Here is an 18,436-nt window from a genome sequence, read left to right as displayed (position 1 = left end):
CTGCACTGAGCGTCTTGGAAAAAATGCTTCGAATTGCACAAAAATGCGCCCGACCACATCATATTTCAACTAGATACATCAAAGAAACTGACATGTGGTCCACTTATAATAGAAAAGGACATTCATCAACAAAAATGTTCGCTCCATGTTACAGAAAACCTGGCCCTTTATTGCGAGTAAAACGATGCAACTGTTTGCGGACGATGTATTCGTTCCAATCACATGATATGTAAAGATTCAATCGTTGATCTTCATGACATCAAGTTCGATGAACAACGGACCAATAAACGAATTTCGACTCTTAAGGATTTAGAACAGGAGGAAATATGCAGGATAAAAAAGCATATCGAAGACAATTTGAAATCGAACAACGAATGTAAAGACACATATATGAATGCCATTGAAAAGTACTACAAGGAACTACTTACAAGACTTGATCAGTTAGTTTCCCAGTCGAAACATGCAGGGAAAATTCGGTATGCACAGAATGAAGAAATATTTAAAAAAAAGTTCAAATCAAATGCAAAGAAACAAAACTGCACATTCAAGAACAAACAAATACTATTCAAGAATTGTCTGGAAAAAAACAGCAGAAACATTTGTTAATTATATCAAAAAGATAAGAGAAATAATTACATAATTTCAATTCTGTTATAAGACTGTCTTCCTTGGAAAACACAATTGTCAAACTCATCTTTGAAAGAAATTCAAAACTTCAGACTTTACTACAGAATACCAATCAAGAGATAGGCACTCTCCAAGAGGCTTGCGAGGGATTTGATGAGAATGTGATCAGATCGGGATTATATAAGTAATTTTAAAGATTTATTTGGTTTATGCACCAACCACGTAAGTTGACAGTTTAAAATGCTCATATGCGTCCGTAATGTAATAGAGTACTTGATATGCATATATTTTATTAAAACCCCATCAAATCCCAATGAAGTCGCTTGCAAGAGCAATACCGTTTTTAAACAAGACTATTGCCAAGCAATATATGTCTCCTACCGGCTCCACCATTGTCAGAATTGTGTGTGTGTTGCCATAGCAACCAGAATTTTTGACGTAGGAACACATTGAAATGACGTGCATAATGTCGATATTGCCATCTATCCATGTTTCAAGTTTCACGAGAAATATGAAGAACTTTTAAAGTTATCGCAGGATCCAGAAAACCACCATTTTCAGCAGTATTTCTAGTCTATTTGTTGCCATAGCAACCATAATTTTTGACGTAGGAACAAAATAAAATGACGTGCATAATGTCCATATTGCAATCTTTCCATATTTCAAGTTTCATGAAAAAATATTAAGAACTTTTAAAGTTATCGCAGGATCCAGAAAAGTGTGACAGACTCACAGATAGACAGACAGACAGACACATAGAGCGAAAACCATAAGTCCCCTACGGTGAAACCGGTATGGGACAAAAATCCTCTGAAAGTTAACACAAATGCTTCATTCAGTCCATCGATTCTTTCAAATCCTGCAAGGATTAATGCAAAAAATATTTTCTTCATCCGGAATTGACTATACCATGATGATAACGCATCAGTATGAAGCATATACTATACGTTGTTTCAAGCACAGCCCGCTTTACAAAATGGAACGAAAGATCTTTATCAAAACTTAAGTAATTGAGATGAAAATAGTTTTATATTACTACTTAGTGAGATATATATGAAGATTGTGTTTATTGAAACTAGTTTGTACATTTTAACGTGCATGGTATTATCCTTTACATGATTTGTCTGTATATCGCGGTCACTGACTCTATTTAAATTGTGCTGAAAACACTAGACAGTAATAAGCAAGATATCTGATTCTAGAAATATCGATGTATTGCCTTATTTTCGAATATTTACGTTAGATTATGCACAGAGAATACGCGTTAACCAAGTTAGTATCTATTTAGTCTTTTTAGCAAAAAAAGAAAAGTTTCGCCTAAATCCAAACAACAAACAATGCTTTATTGAATTATTCGGTACACAACTAACTGATAAAGGTTGTCGTGTACTTTATGCCAGCAATGGAGCCGACCTTCTGATTGTTAAAACTGCTGTAGATAATTCAACTGATGATATTGTAGTCGTTGTTGGAGAGGACACAGACCTGCTTGTGTGGCTTTGTCATCATGCTAATTTGAACAGAAAAAGAATGTACCTAAAGTCGTACACATGTTAAAAGGAAGAAGATGTGGGATATTACTAAAACACAAAAAGTGCTGGGGTCTGATATGTTTTACATTTTACCATTTATACATGCATTTACTAGTTGTGACACCACATCAAGGATAAATGGTATTGGAAAGGGTGTTGTTCTGAAAAAAGCTTTCAATGATTCAAACTTCACAAGCCAAGCAAAAAAAAATTATGAACACTTCTTCACATTTCATACTTGAGGAAGCAGGATAAAACACACTCAAATGTGTTTAAATTGGAAATTAGATTGAGGTTTTAGACGCTCTTCAATATAGAAAATTTTTACAATAATTACACTGTGGTACAAGTTCAAACTCTTTCTCCAACTAAGGCGGCAGCAAGGTTTCATAGCTTTAGACCATATTTACAAGTCCAAACCTGGCTTAGTTGTGAACTAAATCCATTAGAGTGGGGCTGGAGGAAAGAGAATGACTTGTTGACACCTATAAAGTGTAATATGTTAGCAGCGCCTGAGCGGTTATTAAAAGTCATACAATGTAACTGTAAAAACTGTTGTGGTACCAAAAGATGTAGCTGTCGGAAACATGGTTTCAAATGCACGGGTTGTTGTGGAGAATGCAAAGGAACAACTTGTAGTAACGTAAAGTCAATTATTGAAGAGCTGGATATCTAGAATTTAAAAAATCAGATATTCTTCAATTTAAATGCACTTTGTAAAGTGTTTAACATAAACCATCAAATGTTTTGTAAATTGACATAAAAAAAGCATGATTGCTCAGCTTATAGTGTTTATTGTAAGGTATCATCCTTTTTTCAAATCAAAGCAAGGATGAGGTGAGATTGTATATTTCAAACACACTTTCGGTAGAAAATGTTTTAATATATACCATGCACTGTGATGTAACTTGAATATTGCCATTAACAAAGAATTATTGTTAAGTTGTTAATGCTGGTTGTTATGTTTTAATCATTCAATAAGCATATTGAAAATGCAGAAATATCTTGATTATAAAAAAATTCATCGAATTAACGCAAATGTCGATTTTTTAGCAAAGTCTAAGAATGAACTATGATGGCTAAGTATAATTGCTATTGTTGAAACGATAATGAGTCATGCTTTATCATATGTTATTTCATAAAATGACTTAAAAAATGACAAAACATGTATTTAAGAAAACATGACTATTGCCAAGCAATAAAGGTCCCTACCGGCTCCACAATTGTCAGAAATTCCACCATTGTCAGAATATTTTTGTTGTTGCCAAAGCAACCAGAATTTTTCACGTAGGAAAACAATGAAATGACGTGCATAATGTCCATATTGCCATCTATCCATGTTGGAAGTTTCATTAAAGAAATATGAAGAACTTTTATAGTTATCACAGGATCCAGAATACCACTATTTTCAGCAGTATTTCTAGTTTATGTGTTGCCATAGCAATCAGAATGTTTGACGTGGGAACACAATGAAATGACATGCATAATGTCCATATTGCCATCTATCCATGTTCCAAGTTTCGTGATAAAATATGTACAACTTTTAAAGTTATCACAGGATCCAGAAAACCACCATTTTCAGCAGTATTTCTAGTCTATTTGTTGCCATAGCAACCATAATGTTTGACGTAGGAACAAAATGAAATGACGTGAATAATGTCCATATTGCCATTTATCGATGTTTCAAGTTTGATGAAAAAAAATATGAAGAACTTTTAAAGTTATCGCAGGATGCAGAAAACCACCATTTCCAGCAGTATTTCTAGTCTATTTGTTGCCATAGCAACCAGAATTTTTTACGTAGGAACAAAATGAAATTACGTGCATAATGTCCATATTGCCATCTATCCATGTTTCAAGTTTCATGAAAAAATATTTAGAACTTTAAAAATTATCACAGGATCCAGAAAAGTGTGACAGACTCACAGACTGACGGACTGACGGACTGACTGACTGACTGACGGACACACAGAGCGCAAACCATAAGTCCCCTCCGGTGAAACCGGTAGGGGACTAAAAATATCACTTGTCAAGATAGATAATATAAAAAACGTTACATGTATATCATATTTCACCATAAAATGATAAATTTACATTGAAATGAATGGAAACATTATGATAATTTTTTTCGTAGAAGATAAATTCCAAAAATTTGTGATCAAAATTGAGAAAACGGCATGTTTACCCCAAAAAACACATTTCCCATCACAATACAGCTTAGGACTTTTTTTCTAATTTTTTCCTTTCATTTAAGAATAGAAAACTGTAGGAACCAATTGGGAAGGAATTTGTTTGAGTTTAAGTGTTTATTTTGGCTAATATACCTAGCCTATGCTTCTGGGAACGTGGATTGATAGTGGTCTTAGGGGAAGCGCGTGTATCAACCGCTACGCTAACCGGGGAGCCATTGCAAACAAAATGCATATTTATAAAGATTAAAATATAAGGCCGAAATCGAATCAAGGGCAAGTTTGAAAAATTGCTCTGTATTTTTAATTGTATAACGTCCTTCTGCGCCTGATGCCGCATTATGTCAGGACTTGAATTGTGTCCCATCACTACTACCTATTAAATTTTACTAGACTCTCTTGAGAACGAATATTAAATAAAGCTTCAATATTGAGCTATTTAGGATTGATTGAAATAATTTTCAAATTTGGTTTGGTCTTGTGCGTTTTAGGGAATTCGTAATATTTATTTTATTGTGTTATGTACTTTGTCAAATTGTGTCCCAGCACTTCTACCTATTAAATTTTACTAGACTCGCGAAAATTAGAACGAATTGTTATTATAGCTTTAATATTCAGCTTTTTTTAGTATGGTTGAAAGATCTTCAATTTTGGTTTGGTCTTGTGCGTTTTAGGGAAACAATATTTGCGGTGAAGAGCGGATAATGCCTTGTTAAAGAGTTCTTTATCAGACTCTCCCCACCCATGGGTGTTTATTGCGCGCTTGAGGCTGAATTATGTGTAAGCCCGGAGTGTATCATCACACTCCTACCCTATTAACTTACTAGACTATCGAAAATTGGGACAACTTTTGAAATAAAGCTACAATGTTCACCTATTTAGTTTTATTATAATATTTTCAATTTTTGAGTGTTCGTGAGTTCTTGCGGGAGGTCGAAGTACTCGGAGAAAACCGCACCTGTCCACCTAGGTGGAAAGCGCTTGTACTTACCGAGCAGCCTTAGACCCCCCCCCATTCCTTATAGTATACCCTGTTTTATTGACAATCCGCTGTGGTCACAGTTCGGCGACCCTTTTCAGCTGTTATTACAGATTCAGAGGAAAAGTGCTTGTTTTTCGAAGTTTAGGAGGTCCGTCCACGCCTGAGGCTGCATCATTTGTGGACCCCGAGTGTGTCCCAACAATCTTTGCTGGTTAACTTACTAGACTAACAGATATTGGGACGAATTCTGAATTATAGCTGCTTTTTCAAGTTATTTCGTTGTAACTGACAGATTTTCAATGTTAGTGTGGTCTTGTGGTGTATGTGTGGGAGGGGGAGGGGAGGGGGTGGAGGTCCGGAGTATCGGAGGAAGCCCTACCTTTTTAGTTTGGTGACCACCAACCAAATTCATATTCCTGGAACGAAGATATAGCCAGAGTCGCCTAGACGAGAGGCAACCACTACTCTAACCGGACAGCCGATGCAGTGAAAAAAAGTGCAGTAATATCATTTACAAGTCGGTTTTTTAATATAACACATTTTATGGAAGATTCATTCATTTAATTGCGTCCCGAATGGTTCTGCCCAGAAAACGGACATTCCGCGTTTAGAAAATGTTTCAATAACACAAAGGCTTTTGATGACACGAACTAAAAAGCATATTTGTTTGAACAAAAATTTTAAGCAAAATATAACATAGGAATTTGCAGCATCAATTCAATATTCGTCCCACCTTTCAGGAGTCTTATAAGTTAAATAAGGTAGAATTGCTTAGACACCGCATTTCCTCGCACAAAGCATCCTCGATCGCGGGGGTGAGATAGCGTTTCGGTTAGTGCAGTGGTTGGCTCACGCGCTAACATAGGCGACCCGACCCACGTTCCCGACGCATGAGATTTTGGTTGTTGTAAATATACTGCGCGGCGCCACATTCTGATTTGTATTGAATTATTAAACCCATACACACGCAAACGTTGACATGCCGATAAGTATGTATGAAACTTTCATCTAGAGTATTTACTGTTGTAGTTACCCCCGCGCTCGCAATCACGCTGAAATATGTATCTATGATCCAATTTATTTCTCATATTGTTCACATATCCCTAAGCATAATTGATGAAAGACGCCGTGTGTGTATTACAAAGTTTATAAGGTCACTTTGCGTCGGATGCTGCCATTATGTGATGACCTTGAGATTATCCAGCACTTGACTTGCAGTAGACTACTATCACTTGAACGTTTGGAATAATTTTGATTTTAATTAGGAATTTTCAGCTATTTTGGTTTGTTTTGAAAAACAAATGATAATTTGTTTTGTGCTTGGGGGCTGGGTCGGAGTAGCCGGCAGGGTTTTTTTTTGGCCCGATTTTATAGCCGAAATTCGGCTATGTTCCCAATCCCAAAAAGTATACTTTTTTTCCCAAAATGTGGCAAAAAATTCCCAATTTAAAAAAAAAAAAAAAAAAATTGTTTTTTTTTTTTTTTTTTTTTGAAAGAAGTCTAATGCGTATTTTATCTCAATTTCAATTCAATTACATCTAACAAAGTATTATATGATTTTGTTCTTTTAATTTGAATGATTATAAAGAGTTATATCAAATTTAGTATTTCCCTAATCAGTGGACTTTTCATGTGGAAAAAAGGCTAATGAATTTATTTTCCCAATTTCATGAAAATCCCGATTAAATTCCCAATTCCAAAGCCATGGGCTATCTTCCCAAAAAGTGGAAAAAAAACCCTGGCCGGTAGACCATCCGTCTTCTCGGTAACAACTATCAAAACACACATGCTCCGGGAGGGCTCGGGCCGCAGAACCTGTGGCACTATCAACAATACATCCGCTTTTTACCCATATGCAATCCAATAAAATTACTTCCAAGAATATTTTGACCAATCGAATTTTTGTTACAAAACAACTTTCGGTTTACCATTTTAGAAGAAAATGGCGGAGGGTGAACAGTCGGTGATACCAAACATAGAAGAACAGAAGGATTTTGTTGCGACTCAATTAGATAGGCAACTTATCAAAGGGGAAATATGGTCAGTATCATTCCCTTCTTATAATCATACTATGGAATTTATGCTGGTAATTTTAAATCCAAAACAATATTTAGAAAAGACCAACTTTTAACGCATCAAAGTTTGTTAACTTTTGAAACAAGTCAAAGTCACTAATTGCACATGTGCTTTTCACAGGCCATTCAACGGTCCCTCGCCCGGGGCGCTTGAACTTCCAAATCAGAGTCTGCGGGGCGTTTGAATTTTTCTGATTAGTGTATTTTTTCCAGTAACTAGTCGTTCTGAGCTGATTTCAATTCTCTGTAAATTACATCTATCTCTTTACCCATCTTAAGGTAGCGCACCCGTAATGGGCACCTTTCCAAATATAATCTAATGTATTATTTTCTTAATCAGCATCATTTAACTGAACTGAACTGCAAATTTTTAGGTAGGCTTTTCATGCATATTACAAAAATATACTGATTTGTTTCAAAACCACCCTCACGCTCGTCTTTTGTTCAGTTTATTTGCACCCCTGGGGTATATAAAAGTTCTATATCTAGATTTCCAAATATGGGCATGCAGTTGGTGTGTACAGATGCAGTAAAGGTGTTTAAAGTTTAAACAAGTGTTAATACGTATTCTTTTACAGACATTTAATTTTTTATAACTTGTTATCTATGGAAGAGCGACATAAAATGTAAGTGGTTTCAGCCAAGTAGAAATTGGGTTGGTTAAAAAAAGTTTCATAAAATTAAAAATAGTATCATTTAAGTAGTATTTTGAACTTAGTTTTTATAGATACCAAGAAAAAGACAGATTTACCGTTTACTTTTTGAAATAAAAATAAAAATGCAACATGCAAGATTTGTATTTTCAGCAGATAATCACCCAATTTAGCCACAACGTTGTTTTAATTAAAAAAAAAGAAGAATGTGCATAAAAATTGCAACATATTTAACAATAAACATAGCGTATATGCTATATTAAATCAAATAACGTTAGAAAAGAAATAAAACGCGTCGCAAAAGAACAAAAATAAAACGCGTCGCAAAAAGTATGCGTTGTCGGCAGGATTCGAACCTGCGCTGGAAGATCCCAAAAGATTTCTAGTTTATCGCCTTTACCACTCGGCCACGACAACTTCACATTAGTATCTGATTAAATTAGATATCCATAAGTAAACAGGTAAAATGGCTCTTCAATATTCGAAGAAATTGCGGGAAATCATTACGGATGCGCTACCTTAAGCCCTCCCAAAGGCCAAGCGTCGTTGTATTGGACAATTTATATTGAAAAATGGGAGCATACGCTTTGCATGAGCGACAGCACTCGTATGAATGCATTGCCTACAGTAAAATTAGGCAGACGAATGATGTAATTGCAATAAGTGTGTGGTTTTGTGGTAGTTTGTTGTCTTTAATTACCTACTATACCAATCAGTCCCTAGGTTTACACTTCAAGGATGAAATCATGTCATTCACCAAGGGCAAGGAGATTTAGGTCAAGCCAAGTCAATCTCAAAAGTTGGTAGTCCAACTAGGCAACTAGTTTGCTTCCCGGGGACTTAGTGATAATGGGTAATAATGAAAGTGAATATCTGTTAACAGTTACACTGCGTTAGCATGGAAAAAAATCGTCTGGATTATTTTATTTATTTTTCTTACACGTACTGCTCTGATAGGTACTGCTCTGATATGGAATACATGCAATAAACACTGACTCGCGAGTTTTGGACACCTTTATTGACATAATCATTACACAACAGATTAGCTGTCGAAGGTCTTTTAACCGCTGAGCGATTACAATCGGTTAAACGGACGGATAAAGCAATGAAGTTGTGATCGTCGCCATCTTTGAACCGGATTGCCGAATTTCGAATTTCAGATTTCCAGTTTGCGAAGTCATATTTTGCCCATTCCCAATTGGCCTAATATTTATTATTTCGGTTATTGATCATGTATCCGTATTTGCGGAATGCATATTTTCGAAAAAGTGTATTATATATATATATATATATATATATATATATATATATATATATATATATATATATATATATATATATATATATATATATATATATATATATTTGCGATCGTAATAGGTAACTACGCGTTGTGTAGGTTCGTATCTTTATATGACTTTCAAAAAGTAAAGTACAATAAAAAGTATAAAAATATGACGTCAAATGAAACGTGAACGTTCGCTCGACGCGCCAAAATCCTAACATTCATCCATGCACAAAATAATATATCATGACAATTAATGCAACATCATTTTCAAGGAAACATATCAATCAATGTTTATGCACTCAAATAGTTACAATATTCGCTTGTTATGTCCATCATGTTTATTATCACTGTTACTCAGTGTCCATCACATTAAGTTCCATTGAATATAGTTTAACTATGGGTCGTGTCAACAGTCGATTTGCGGTTTTCACGTGCGCTGAACGCGAGAGTCCATAATTGCCCAGGATCAGCATTTGAACGACAACCATGTTCCATCGCAACCTCGGCGAGAAATCGTCATGTACAATGACAACATCACCTACTCGTATAGTCTGCTCGGTAGTCCCTCCCGTCTTATGGTGCTCGCGTAGTGACGTTTCCAGCGCGCTCAACACCCGTCTGTGTTAATCAAAACGCCGTGCTGCGTTTTCTCTGGTATGATTGCGCCAAATGATATCGTCTGCATCGGGACGTCGTATGTAGGCAGTGACGTCATCTGCTTGCCGTACAACAGATGAGCTGGTGTAAACGTCTTTGGATCTTCACGTGATGTTGAAACGGATGTCAGCGGTCTGTCATTGATAATTGCCTCTACTTCAGTGACGACGGTCTGCAGTGTATGTAAGTCTACTGAAGCATTACCAAGTACTTTCTTTATGGTCTTCTTCATGATGCCTTTTAGCCGTTCCCACCATACGTAAACAGCATAAAACCACACAAAGGTGCGCGTTGCGGACTGAACTTCCATTCTGTGCCCTGTACTGCAAGACACGCCTGAGTGTTGTGTGTCAATCGGCGAATGTGACTCGCCGCAGCTCGGAAGGTGGTCGCATAGTCTGACATTATGATATTCGGTACGGATCGTCGGCTGACAAACCGACTAAATGTCAGCATGAAGGTTTCTTCTGATAAGTCGGGAACAACTTCAATGTGCACGGCTCGGGTACTGGCGCAGGTAAATAGGCAAATGTACACCTTTTGTACACCTGTTTTCTCTCTGACTTGAAGGGCGCCCGTAAAGGTGACGCGAGTAACAGTGAACTTTGCCTCGTCAGAAACTCTGTCTTTCGGAAGTGGAAGGGGAGGTAGCGCTCTATATGGTCTGCTGTTGATCATCAATCACGTAGTACATTTCCTTAAAATACCCATGACTCGCTGGCGAATTGAAGGTATCCAGTATTTCTGCCGTATGTGAGTTACTGTCTGCAAAACGCCGTCATGTAACTGGCTGCAATTAGCCTCTCTAATGATCAATGTCGTAAAATGACTACGTGTAGGCAGGAGATACGGGAATCTTGTATCTGCAGGTATTCGTGCGTTGTGAATCCTCCTGCCTTGTGCAACTTTAATTTTAGATGAAAACTTTATGCAGCTGTATCTCTGAGCTCCGCAGAAATGTTTTCTGCGTCGGTAGTGTTTGTAATCTTCTCGTCAACAGACTTCAACAATGCAAGAACGTCATTGATTATTTCAAAGCACAGCTCAAATTCATCGTTTGAGTTATTTTCCTTTGCCGTTTCTTGTTGCACGAATAAATCTTCAAGTGTAGCCCAATGTCCGTCTCTTGCTGCTAATAACTTCTGTAGGTTCATGTTTGTGGTCATGGCACCAAAAATGTGCGATCGTATGAGATAACTATGCGTTGTGTAGGTTTGGACCTTTATCTGACTTTCAAAACGTAACGTACAATAACAAGTATAAAATATGACGTCAAATGAAACGTGAACGTGCGACGACGCGCCAAAATCCTAACATATATATATATATATATATATATACTATGTACTTGTAATAAATGTAATTTTATTTGAAAATTAGGAAGTCCAACAAAGTTAAATTGATCGTTCTCTCGTTAAACACGGAGTTTCCTCCGCGTTGCCCAACGCCGAGTGCCGCCACGTCGGCTTATCAATTTGCCGAACGTTAACCTCGGAGAACCCAATAATGCAAATTCCGCGTATCGCGGGACGTTCTTAATCTCCCTCCATAAGCGTGCCCGCGGAGTAGCGAGGGGAATTGGGGAAAACGCGTGGATTCTACTGTACCTAGCCTTGAGCAATGAATGGAGCTAAGAATGTTATTTCTAAGCTTAATCATTACTTAATCAGTAAAATTGAAGAACGCTCAGAATGTAATGCAAACTAATTAAAGCTAATATGCAAGTTCATCCGTTTTTGTTTGACAAGCACATTGAACAGTTTGGAAACAAAATAAGGAAAAGTCATAAATAAATGGTGAAAGTGATTGTTTAATGCATTGTACTGACAATTTTACTATTCTTATTCACATGAATTAGCGATGTTTCTTCCCCTATTGGACAAAGTACCTGTACCATTCCAATTGGGAGAAACTAGCGCGAAAAACCCCGAAATTGGAAAAATCGCGTCGTGAAATCGTCTTATTGGGAATTATAGGTTTTTTAATTGCTTGATATCAAAAGCAAAAATCTACTCACATTTGATATACATTCATTTGGCTTGAAATGTTAAGTGTAAGTGCTCATTTTATTTGTTTACTTGCAGATAATGCACTTTTGGAAAAAAATGACGGAATTTGCCTTCCTTTTGGGAAATTTTCAGACAGAAATTGGGATTTTTTTTAATAATTGGGAAAGAAACTTTTACGGGTACTTTATATAGAAGGAAAAAAATCGCTGTGAAATAGCCAATACCTAAAATTTCATATTTTGCCAAATATCAAAACTGATTATAATATAGTTAATAATGTTCATGTTCAGTCAATTTTGATAAAACATATGTAACATAATAAAATATCAAACATATTATAGTGCCTCTATTTTCAAAATGCACAAAATGATATTGGGCTATTGGACCTGGCTCAATGCTCCCAGGGTGAACATGCTGTCGGGGCAACTGTGCTGGTATAAAAGATTTCAACTAAGCTTAGAAAAAAGATTGCAGATGCATATCATATTATATTTGTGTTTTTTAATATTTTTTTCAAACTAAAGAATGTGTTCAAAGCATTTAGCAGCCATTTCTATTCAGGTACATGTTAGATGTCAAATGGTACAAACAATGGAAGAGCTATGTTGGCTTTGAAACAAGGGATCACTTCAACGTTGGGGAAGACAGTGCAAATCCAGGACACATAGACAACTCTCCTTTGTTTGAAGATGGTAAAAAATATTAACAATACATCATTTACACGTACACAGTTAACCTTTTCCCTGATTATAAGAAGAAAAGTGAAAATGGCCATGCGTAAACAGCATAAAACCAGAACAGCCTGCGATTAAATCGTAGTCTGTTCAGGTTTTATGCTTTTTGCCGCTCAGCAGTATATAAGGGATGGAAATGAAGCCTTTAAAGTGGTAAAGGGTTATAACAAAAATATAACCTTAAGCATTATATAACATAGATATGTTAGGTACATTTTAAAACATATTTTTCACTATGACTGAAGTATCGGGATGAAAAAAACTTAATTGCTTTATATCTGTCTTTACAAATACTATTTGCCACTTAACATGCAGTTCTTATTTAGGAAACAATATTAAAGGCCTGACTATTTTGTAGGAACTTGAAATAAAGAACGATTTACTAAGTACCACTTATAAAAATAATTACATGTATAGGTGTTGTAAAAAATACAAGTCTTGTGTGTTGTAATGTTTAAAGGAATCACTATTTCATTTCATAATAGTGAACAACAAAACAGACTTATCAGCTTTATTTGAATACATTAGATTAAAAACCAATTAACAGAAGGTTACATTGCTGGTATTTATTACAGTACTTGTTTAACAGATGCGAATACAAAGTTAAAGGAGCACCTGATAGATACTCTTGACTACATCCTCATACCAGCTGAAGGATGGGACAGACTTCTCACATGGTATTCCATGGCAGAGGGACAGGTGACTCACCTTTGACATATGAAAATAGGACAAAGAACTCCACCCCTTAATATGTGGATGGACTTTGCTTTCAAACACACTGTATTAAATAACTTTCTGTACGGCAACTTTGGATTTGTGTGGAAATGTGTTATGATGAATGTGAGAATGCAGTCTAAAATGTAAATTTCTGCTCATGACTGCTGATCCACCGGGCCCAGGCAAATCATAGGCCACATTTGATGCAAATTGCTAACAACATGTCAGGTCAGACTGATTAAATTAAAATTGTGTCCACCTTGTGACATGAGAGTGTTACTGTAAGCCTTCTGCTTTAATAACACTAACGCTTAACCAATGTTCAACTAACATGGTTTCTGGGATTTCTAGAATAATTCCCTTGATCCCATTCTTTTCACATTTCAAATTTGCCTCCACAATTGTATTTGCAATAGAAGCAGCCATTCCATAGACATTAAATTAGTTGTTAGTGGAGATGTAATATTAATACTATTCTAAATTCTTAATTGGTTTTTATATAAGCTGAGTAATTGCTTTTGCTATGCAAGTCAAATAGGAAGTGGTCATTTTTGGAGTCTCGACAAGGGAACATTGGGCTAAATGCATGTGCGTAAAGTTTCATCACGGATTAGCCTGTGCAGTCCGCAGATGCTAATCTTGGATAACAATTTCCGCCTAAACTGTATTTTTGCTACGGAAAGACTTCCTTTAAACTAAACATTTAAAGCTGAAAGTGTCGTCCCTGATAAGCCTATGCAGACTAGGCTGGCTAACCTAGACTACAATTTAGGCACATGCGTTAAGTCCAGTTTTATCATAATGCAGCTGACTGTGATTCAGGAACCTCTGCCTCGCAAGGTGATAGAGGAGGGTGTGTACAGCAAGGCCCGGAAGGTGGAGGTGTATCCATGGCACCTGAAAGTGGCTGAGAACTCAACACCCGACAACACTGTGCTCATGCAGTTCAGCCGCGTTGATACTATAGGTAGGTCTCTTACTTGGTCATCATTGGAGTTTCACTTTCATATACAGGTTTCATGAGTGTTTAAGTCCTGGCAAAGTTTCTTTTTTATGTACAAATGTATTGTTTGGAAAGAGAATGTTCCTAACAAAAAGTAGACGGATGCTTTGATTATGCTGATAAAACTTCCTGTTCAATATTATTAAATAAACAACTTCAATAAACCCAGCAAAAAGTTTTAATGTTATAAAATGACATAGTATATTTTAGTTAACATGTTATACATGCAGGCATAGAAGTAATAATGAGACAGAAATTAAATTTCATAAACTGTTACCAAAGTCAGAAACAGAAGAGAACACACAACAAAACAAATCTGACACCAAATACAAATATAACATTGGTTAGTAGTAATGCCAGTTTCATTCACATTATTACGTGGCAAATAGTAATTGAATATTATAACTCTAACCTTAGAGAGCTGACAAGTAAATAACCATATAAATATGTTGCAAATTCATTGTTTCTGAATTTATAATACAATTTGTTTGCATAATTTGCAGAGAAACTAGAATTGGTGGTAGGCAGAAATATCATGTGACTGCAATACTGTTGAATATGGCAAACAAATCAGCACACTAATAACAGTATATGATAACATGTCCCAGAAGTCAAATAAACACTAAAATCTTGCTTAAATTAAGTACCATGTATTATAGTCATTTGGGACCAAATACCAACCTGAACATCAGAAAAAGAAAAAAAACACACAAATATGCATTTAAGACTGACTCTGGAAATATTGGGTTAATGCATGTGTGTAAAGTGTTGTCCCAGTTTAAGCTGTGCAGTCTGCCAAAAATGGATTTACGCTGATAAAAGACTTCTTTTAAACAAGAAATATCATACAAGCTGAAAGTGTGTCTGATTGCACAGGCGTATCTGGGCCAACACTTCGCGTACACATTAGAGCCCGTTTTCTCATCATTCTTATCTTTCATTATTATACCTTTTTTCCTCATCATTACAGAGCAATTGGAAGTGGCGATGAGGCGTGAGTTCAACATCAACAAGGGCAAGGAGGTCCGTCTGTGGAACAGGTACATGACCAACATGTATGAGCCACTGGACAAGAAGGAGACTACTCTACAGGACGCGTACCTCTACTCAGGCCAGATTGTCGTCATAGAGCAGAAAAACGACGACGGTACCTGGCCGAGGGCAAAACCTGTGCCAGTGAACAAAAAGTATGTGTATTTAAGGATTATGATGTTGGTAAAGTGTTCAAAGTAAAGTGTTAAGTTTAGCAGGGTCATGAGTGACATGTCACCCCGGACCGAATTTCAATCATTTTTCCCTAAATGTCAAGTTTACATTAGACATGTTCTTCCTCTATTTGAGTATTATTGATAAATATTTGCAAAAAATGGCAAGGCCCTTTCCCAAAATCAAGATAATAGCCCTCGATGATAATTTATTTTGATTTCAGTATTTGTTGTATTAACATTTTATTATTTCCCTATATTTGCACCAATCCCAGTTTGAGTGTTGTGTTAAAAAATGCAATTTTAATATGCCTTCACTTTTAGGTATTACATATCCCAATAAAAAGAGTTTGATTCACCCTTTAGAGTCACAGCCGTTAAAAAAATGCATACCGTATTTTTAATGAGTATGGAATCCTTCTTAAATAACCAAAAATTAACAAGTAGTGTTGTTTTTCTTTCCAGCACATTTACCAGCTCAAGTTCAAATAGTTCTTCTAAACCTTCATCATAAGGAGCTTAGTAAAACAACAGATAAGTCCAGTTTTGAAAGATTACATTATGTACATTGTTTTATCAGAAAGTAACCATAAATTTGTGTATATATATATATAATATGTCTTTATTTTTTGTTGTCTGATTTTGAGGTATTTGGTTTGGTCCCTTAAAAACTATGTTTACCGGTTCTTAATTTAACTAGAATTGTTCAATGGAACATCAACATCTCTTTGACAAAACCAGATAGAAACATTTTCAACAATTTAAAGTTTATGCACACAATCATGATACAGGAGAAAATACGCTACCAGTTATATGTCCTAGGTATTTTTTGGTAAAAATGTTATACCATCTAATTTTAAATTAAAGGATTTATATTGGAATCTGCCTGTGCATCTATCTGTCTGCAGTTATTGTTCCCTGTGAAAGGAATTGTGAATTTTATTGTCCTTAGTTTAAAATTACAGACGTTTTGTCCTTTTTTAAATTTGGTTCTACTTGGAATTTCTGTAAAACTATTTAGGTTATTATGAGCAAAATTATACTTCTAAACTATTTATGTTATTATAAGCAAAATTATTCTTCTCTGAAGCTACTACTACCATACAATTTAATAAGGAATGTATCATTAGCTCGACTTTTTGAAGCTATACTACTCGCCCCGGCGTCGGCGTCGGCGTTGGTGAAAGTTTGTTATTTACTCAAATAACTTTAACAATGTCAAAGATAATTAACTCAAACTTGGAATACTTCTTTATGGCAACAAGACAATTGTGTATGTCAAATTGCATAAATCTGTCAGCATTATTTGTAGAGTTATGCCTCTTTTTTTCCTTTTTTTATGCCCCCGGTACCAGTTTAACTGTCCGTCAGTCTGTGCGTTCGTCCGCAAACTTTAACATTGGTCATAACTTTTGCAATATTGAAGATAGCAACTTGATATTTAGCATGCATGTGTATCTCATGGAGATGCACATTTTTAGTGGTGAAAGGTTAAGGTCAAAGTAATCCTTCAAGGTCATAGGTCAAATTTTGCAATATTGAAGATAGCAACTCTATATTTGGCATGCATGCGTATCTCATGGAGCTGCACATTTGGAGTGGTGAAAAGTCAAGGTCATCCTTCAAGGTCAAAGGTCAAAGGTCAAATTTTGCAATATTGAAGATAGCCACTCAATATTTGGCATGCATGCGTATTTTATGGAGCTTCACATTTTGCGTGGTGAAAGGTCAAGGTCAATGTCATCCTTCAAGGTCAAAGGTCAAATATATTGCTTCAAAGCGGTGCAGTAGGGGACATTGTGTTTCACGAACACAACTGTTACAACACTGACATGACATACCACAATGGACTCCACCCAAACCATCCCCTAGGTCCCACCCCAGAATTCCCACCCCCCCAAAAAAAAAATTGTTTTGTTTTTGCTTTTTTTTCTTCTGATTTTTGAAATATCATATAATAAATTACCACACATCTATATTATTCCCCCTCTCCACCCCCATCCCCCACACACAAGGATTTTTTTTAAATATGGTAAAAAAATAAATATTTATTTTTATTATTTTATTTTTGAAAGACCGTCCAACCATCAGACCCAAGCTATTGCTATCAAACTTGAAATATAATCTTATTAGTTTGTTATATGTCTTTACAAATGTTCAATAGATACCTGAACTCAGAATCGTCTATAATGTAACACTTTTTTAAAACATAAGCGATCAATATGTTTCAATTAAGGTCCTCTTCCAGTTAGAAAATGACTATATTACATTGACCTAATTGAATACGAACAATTTCCTATTATACTGTCAAGCACTCGAAAAGTCGAGCTCGCTGTCTTCTGACAGCTCTTGTTTTATACGTGCTCTCTACATTAAGTTTCTTAAAATTATGACCCTAGGATCAACTTGGTCACACTCATGTTACCATTTTTTTAAAGAGAATTTTAAAACAATAATTTAAAAAAGCTTTCCCTTTGGAACAGCTAGGATAAAGGTTTAAAATTTGAAATGTAACATTGTTTTGTGGTTCTCTTCAAATTTCATCACTGGGCATTTCACAGGGTCCCTTTTCTCATGTCTATAACTTTCTGTCTATTACAACATGCGTCGTTGCAATAAGGTTCTTCTTAATGCACTGTAAACATATGTGTTAAGTAAGTGTTTTAGGATACCGTTTTTAACATTAATTGCATAATGTCTTTGTATTCTATGTATTTTTTTACTTAGATACTATATATAATCATAACTATAAACCATGAGATAAA

At 35.7% G+C, this 18,436-nt stretch overlaps 1 protein-coding gene and 1 non-coding gene across 7 annotated transcripts in view; one reads left to right on the top strand and one right to left on the bottom strand.

The window, feature by feature from the left end:
* LOC127842801 (ubiquitin carboxyl-terminal hydrolase 15-like) overlaps window positions 1–17,559 on the top strand; it is a 240,426-nt gene extending 222,867 nt beyond the window's left edge. For 5 of the 6 annotated variants that reach the window (XM_052372523.1, XM_052372524.1, XM_052372526.1 and 2 more), the window contains exons 4-9: window positions 7,267–7,370; window positions 12,574–12,704; window positions 13,336–13,445; window positions 14,286–14,430; window positions 15,437–15,653; window positions 16,137–17,558. In XM_052372523.1, coding sequence (XP_052228483.1) covers window positions 7,267–7,370; window positions 12,574–12,704; window positions 13,336–13,445; window positions 14,286–14,430; window positions 15,437–15,653; window positions 16,137–16,185 — 756 coding nt within the window. In that variant the 3' untranslated portion in view covers window positions 16,186–17,558. Of the gene's footprint in view, window positions 1–7,266; window positions 7,371–12,573; window positions 12,705–13,335; window positions 13,446–14,285; window positions 14,431–15,436; window positions 15,654–16,136 lie in introns of all 6 variants that reach the window. The other variant, XM_052372525.1, reaches the window with a different exon arrangement.
* On the bottom strand, window positions 8,394–8,475 carry Trnas-aga (transfer RNA serine (anticodon AGA)). The gene has a single exon. It is a non-coding gene; the product is annotated as a tRNA-Ser (tRNA).
* Window positions 17,560–18,436: the final 877 nt, after the last annotated feature.

The sequence above is a fragment of the Dreissena polymorpha genome, chromosome 8 (genome assembly GCF_020536995.1).
Source record: "Dreissena polymorpha isolate Duluth1 chromosome 8, UMN_Dpol_1.0, whole genome shotgun sequence".
Classification (NCBI taxonomy): Eukaryota; Metazoa; Mollusca; class Bivalvia; order Myida; family Dreissenidae; genus Dreissena; species Dreissena polymorpha.
Note: the sequence above shows the minus strand (reverse complement) of the source record. Positions and strands in the feature narration are given on the sequence as shown.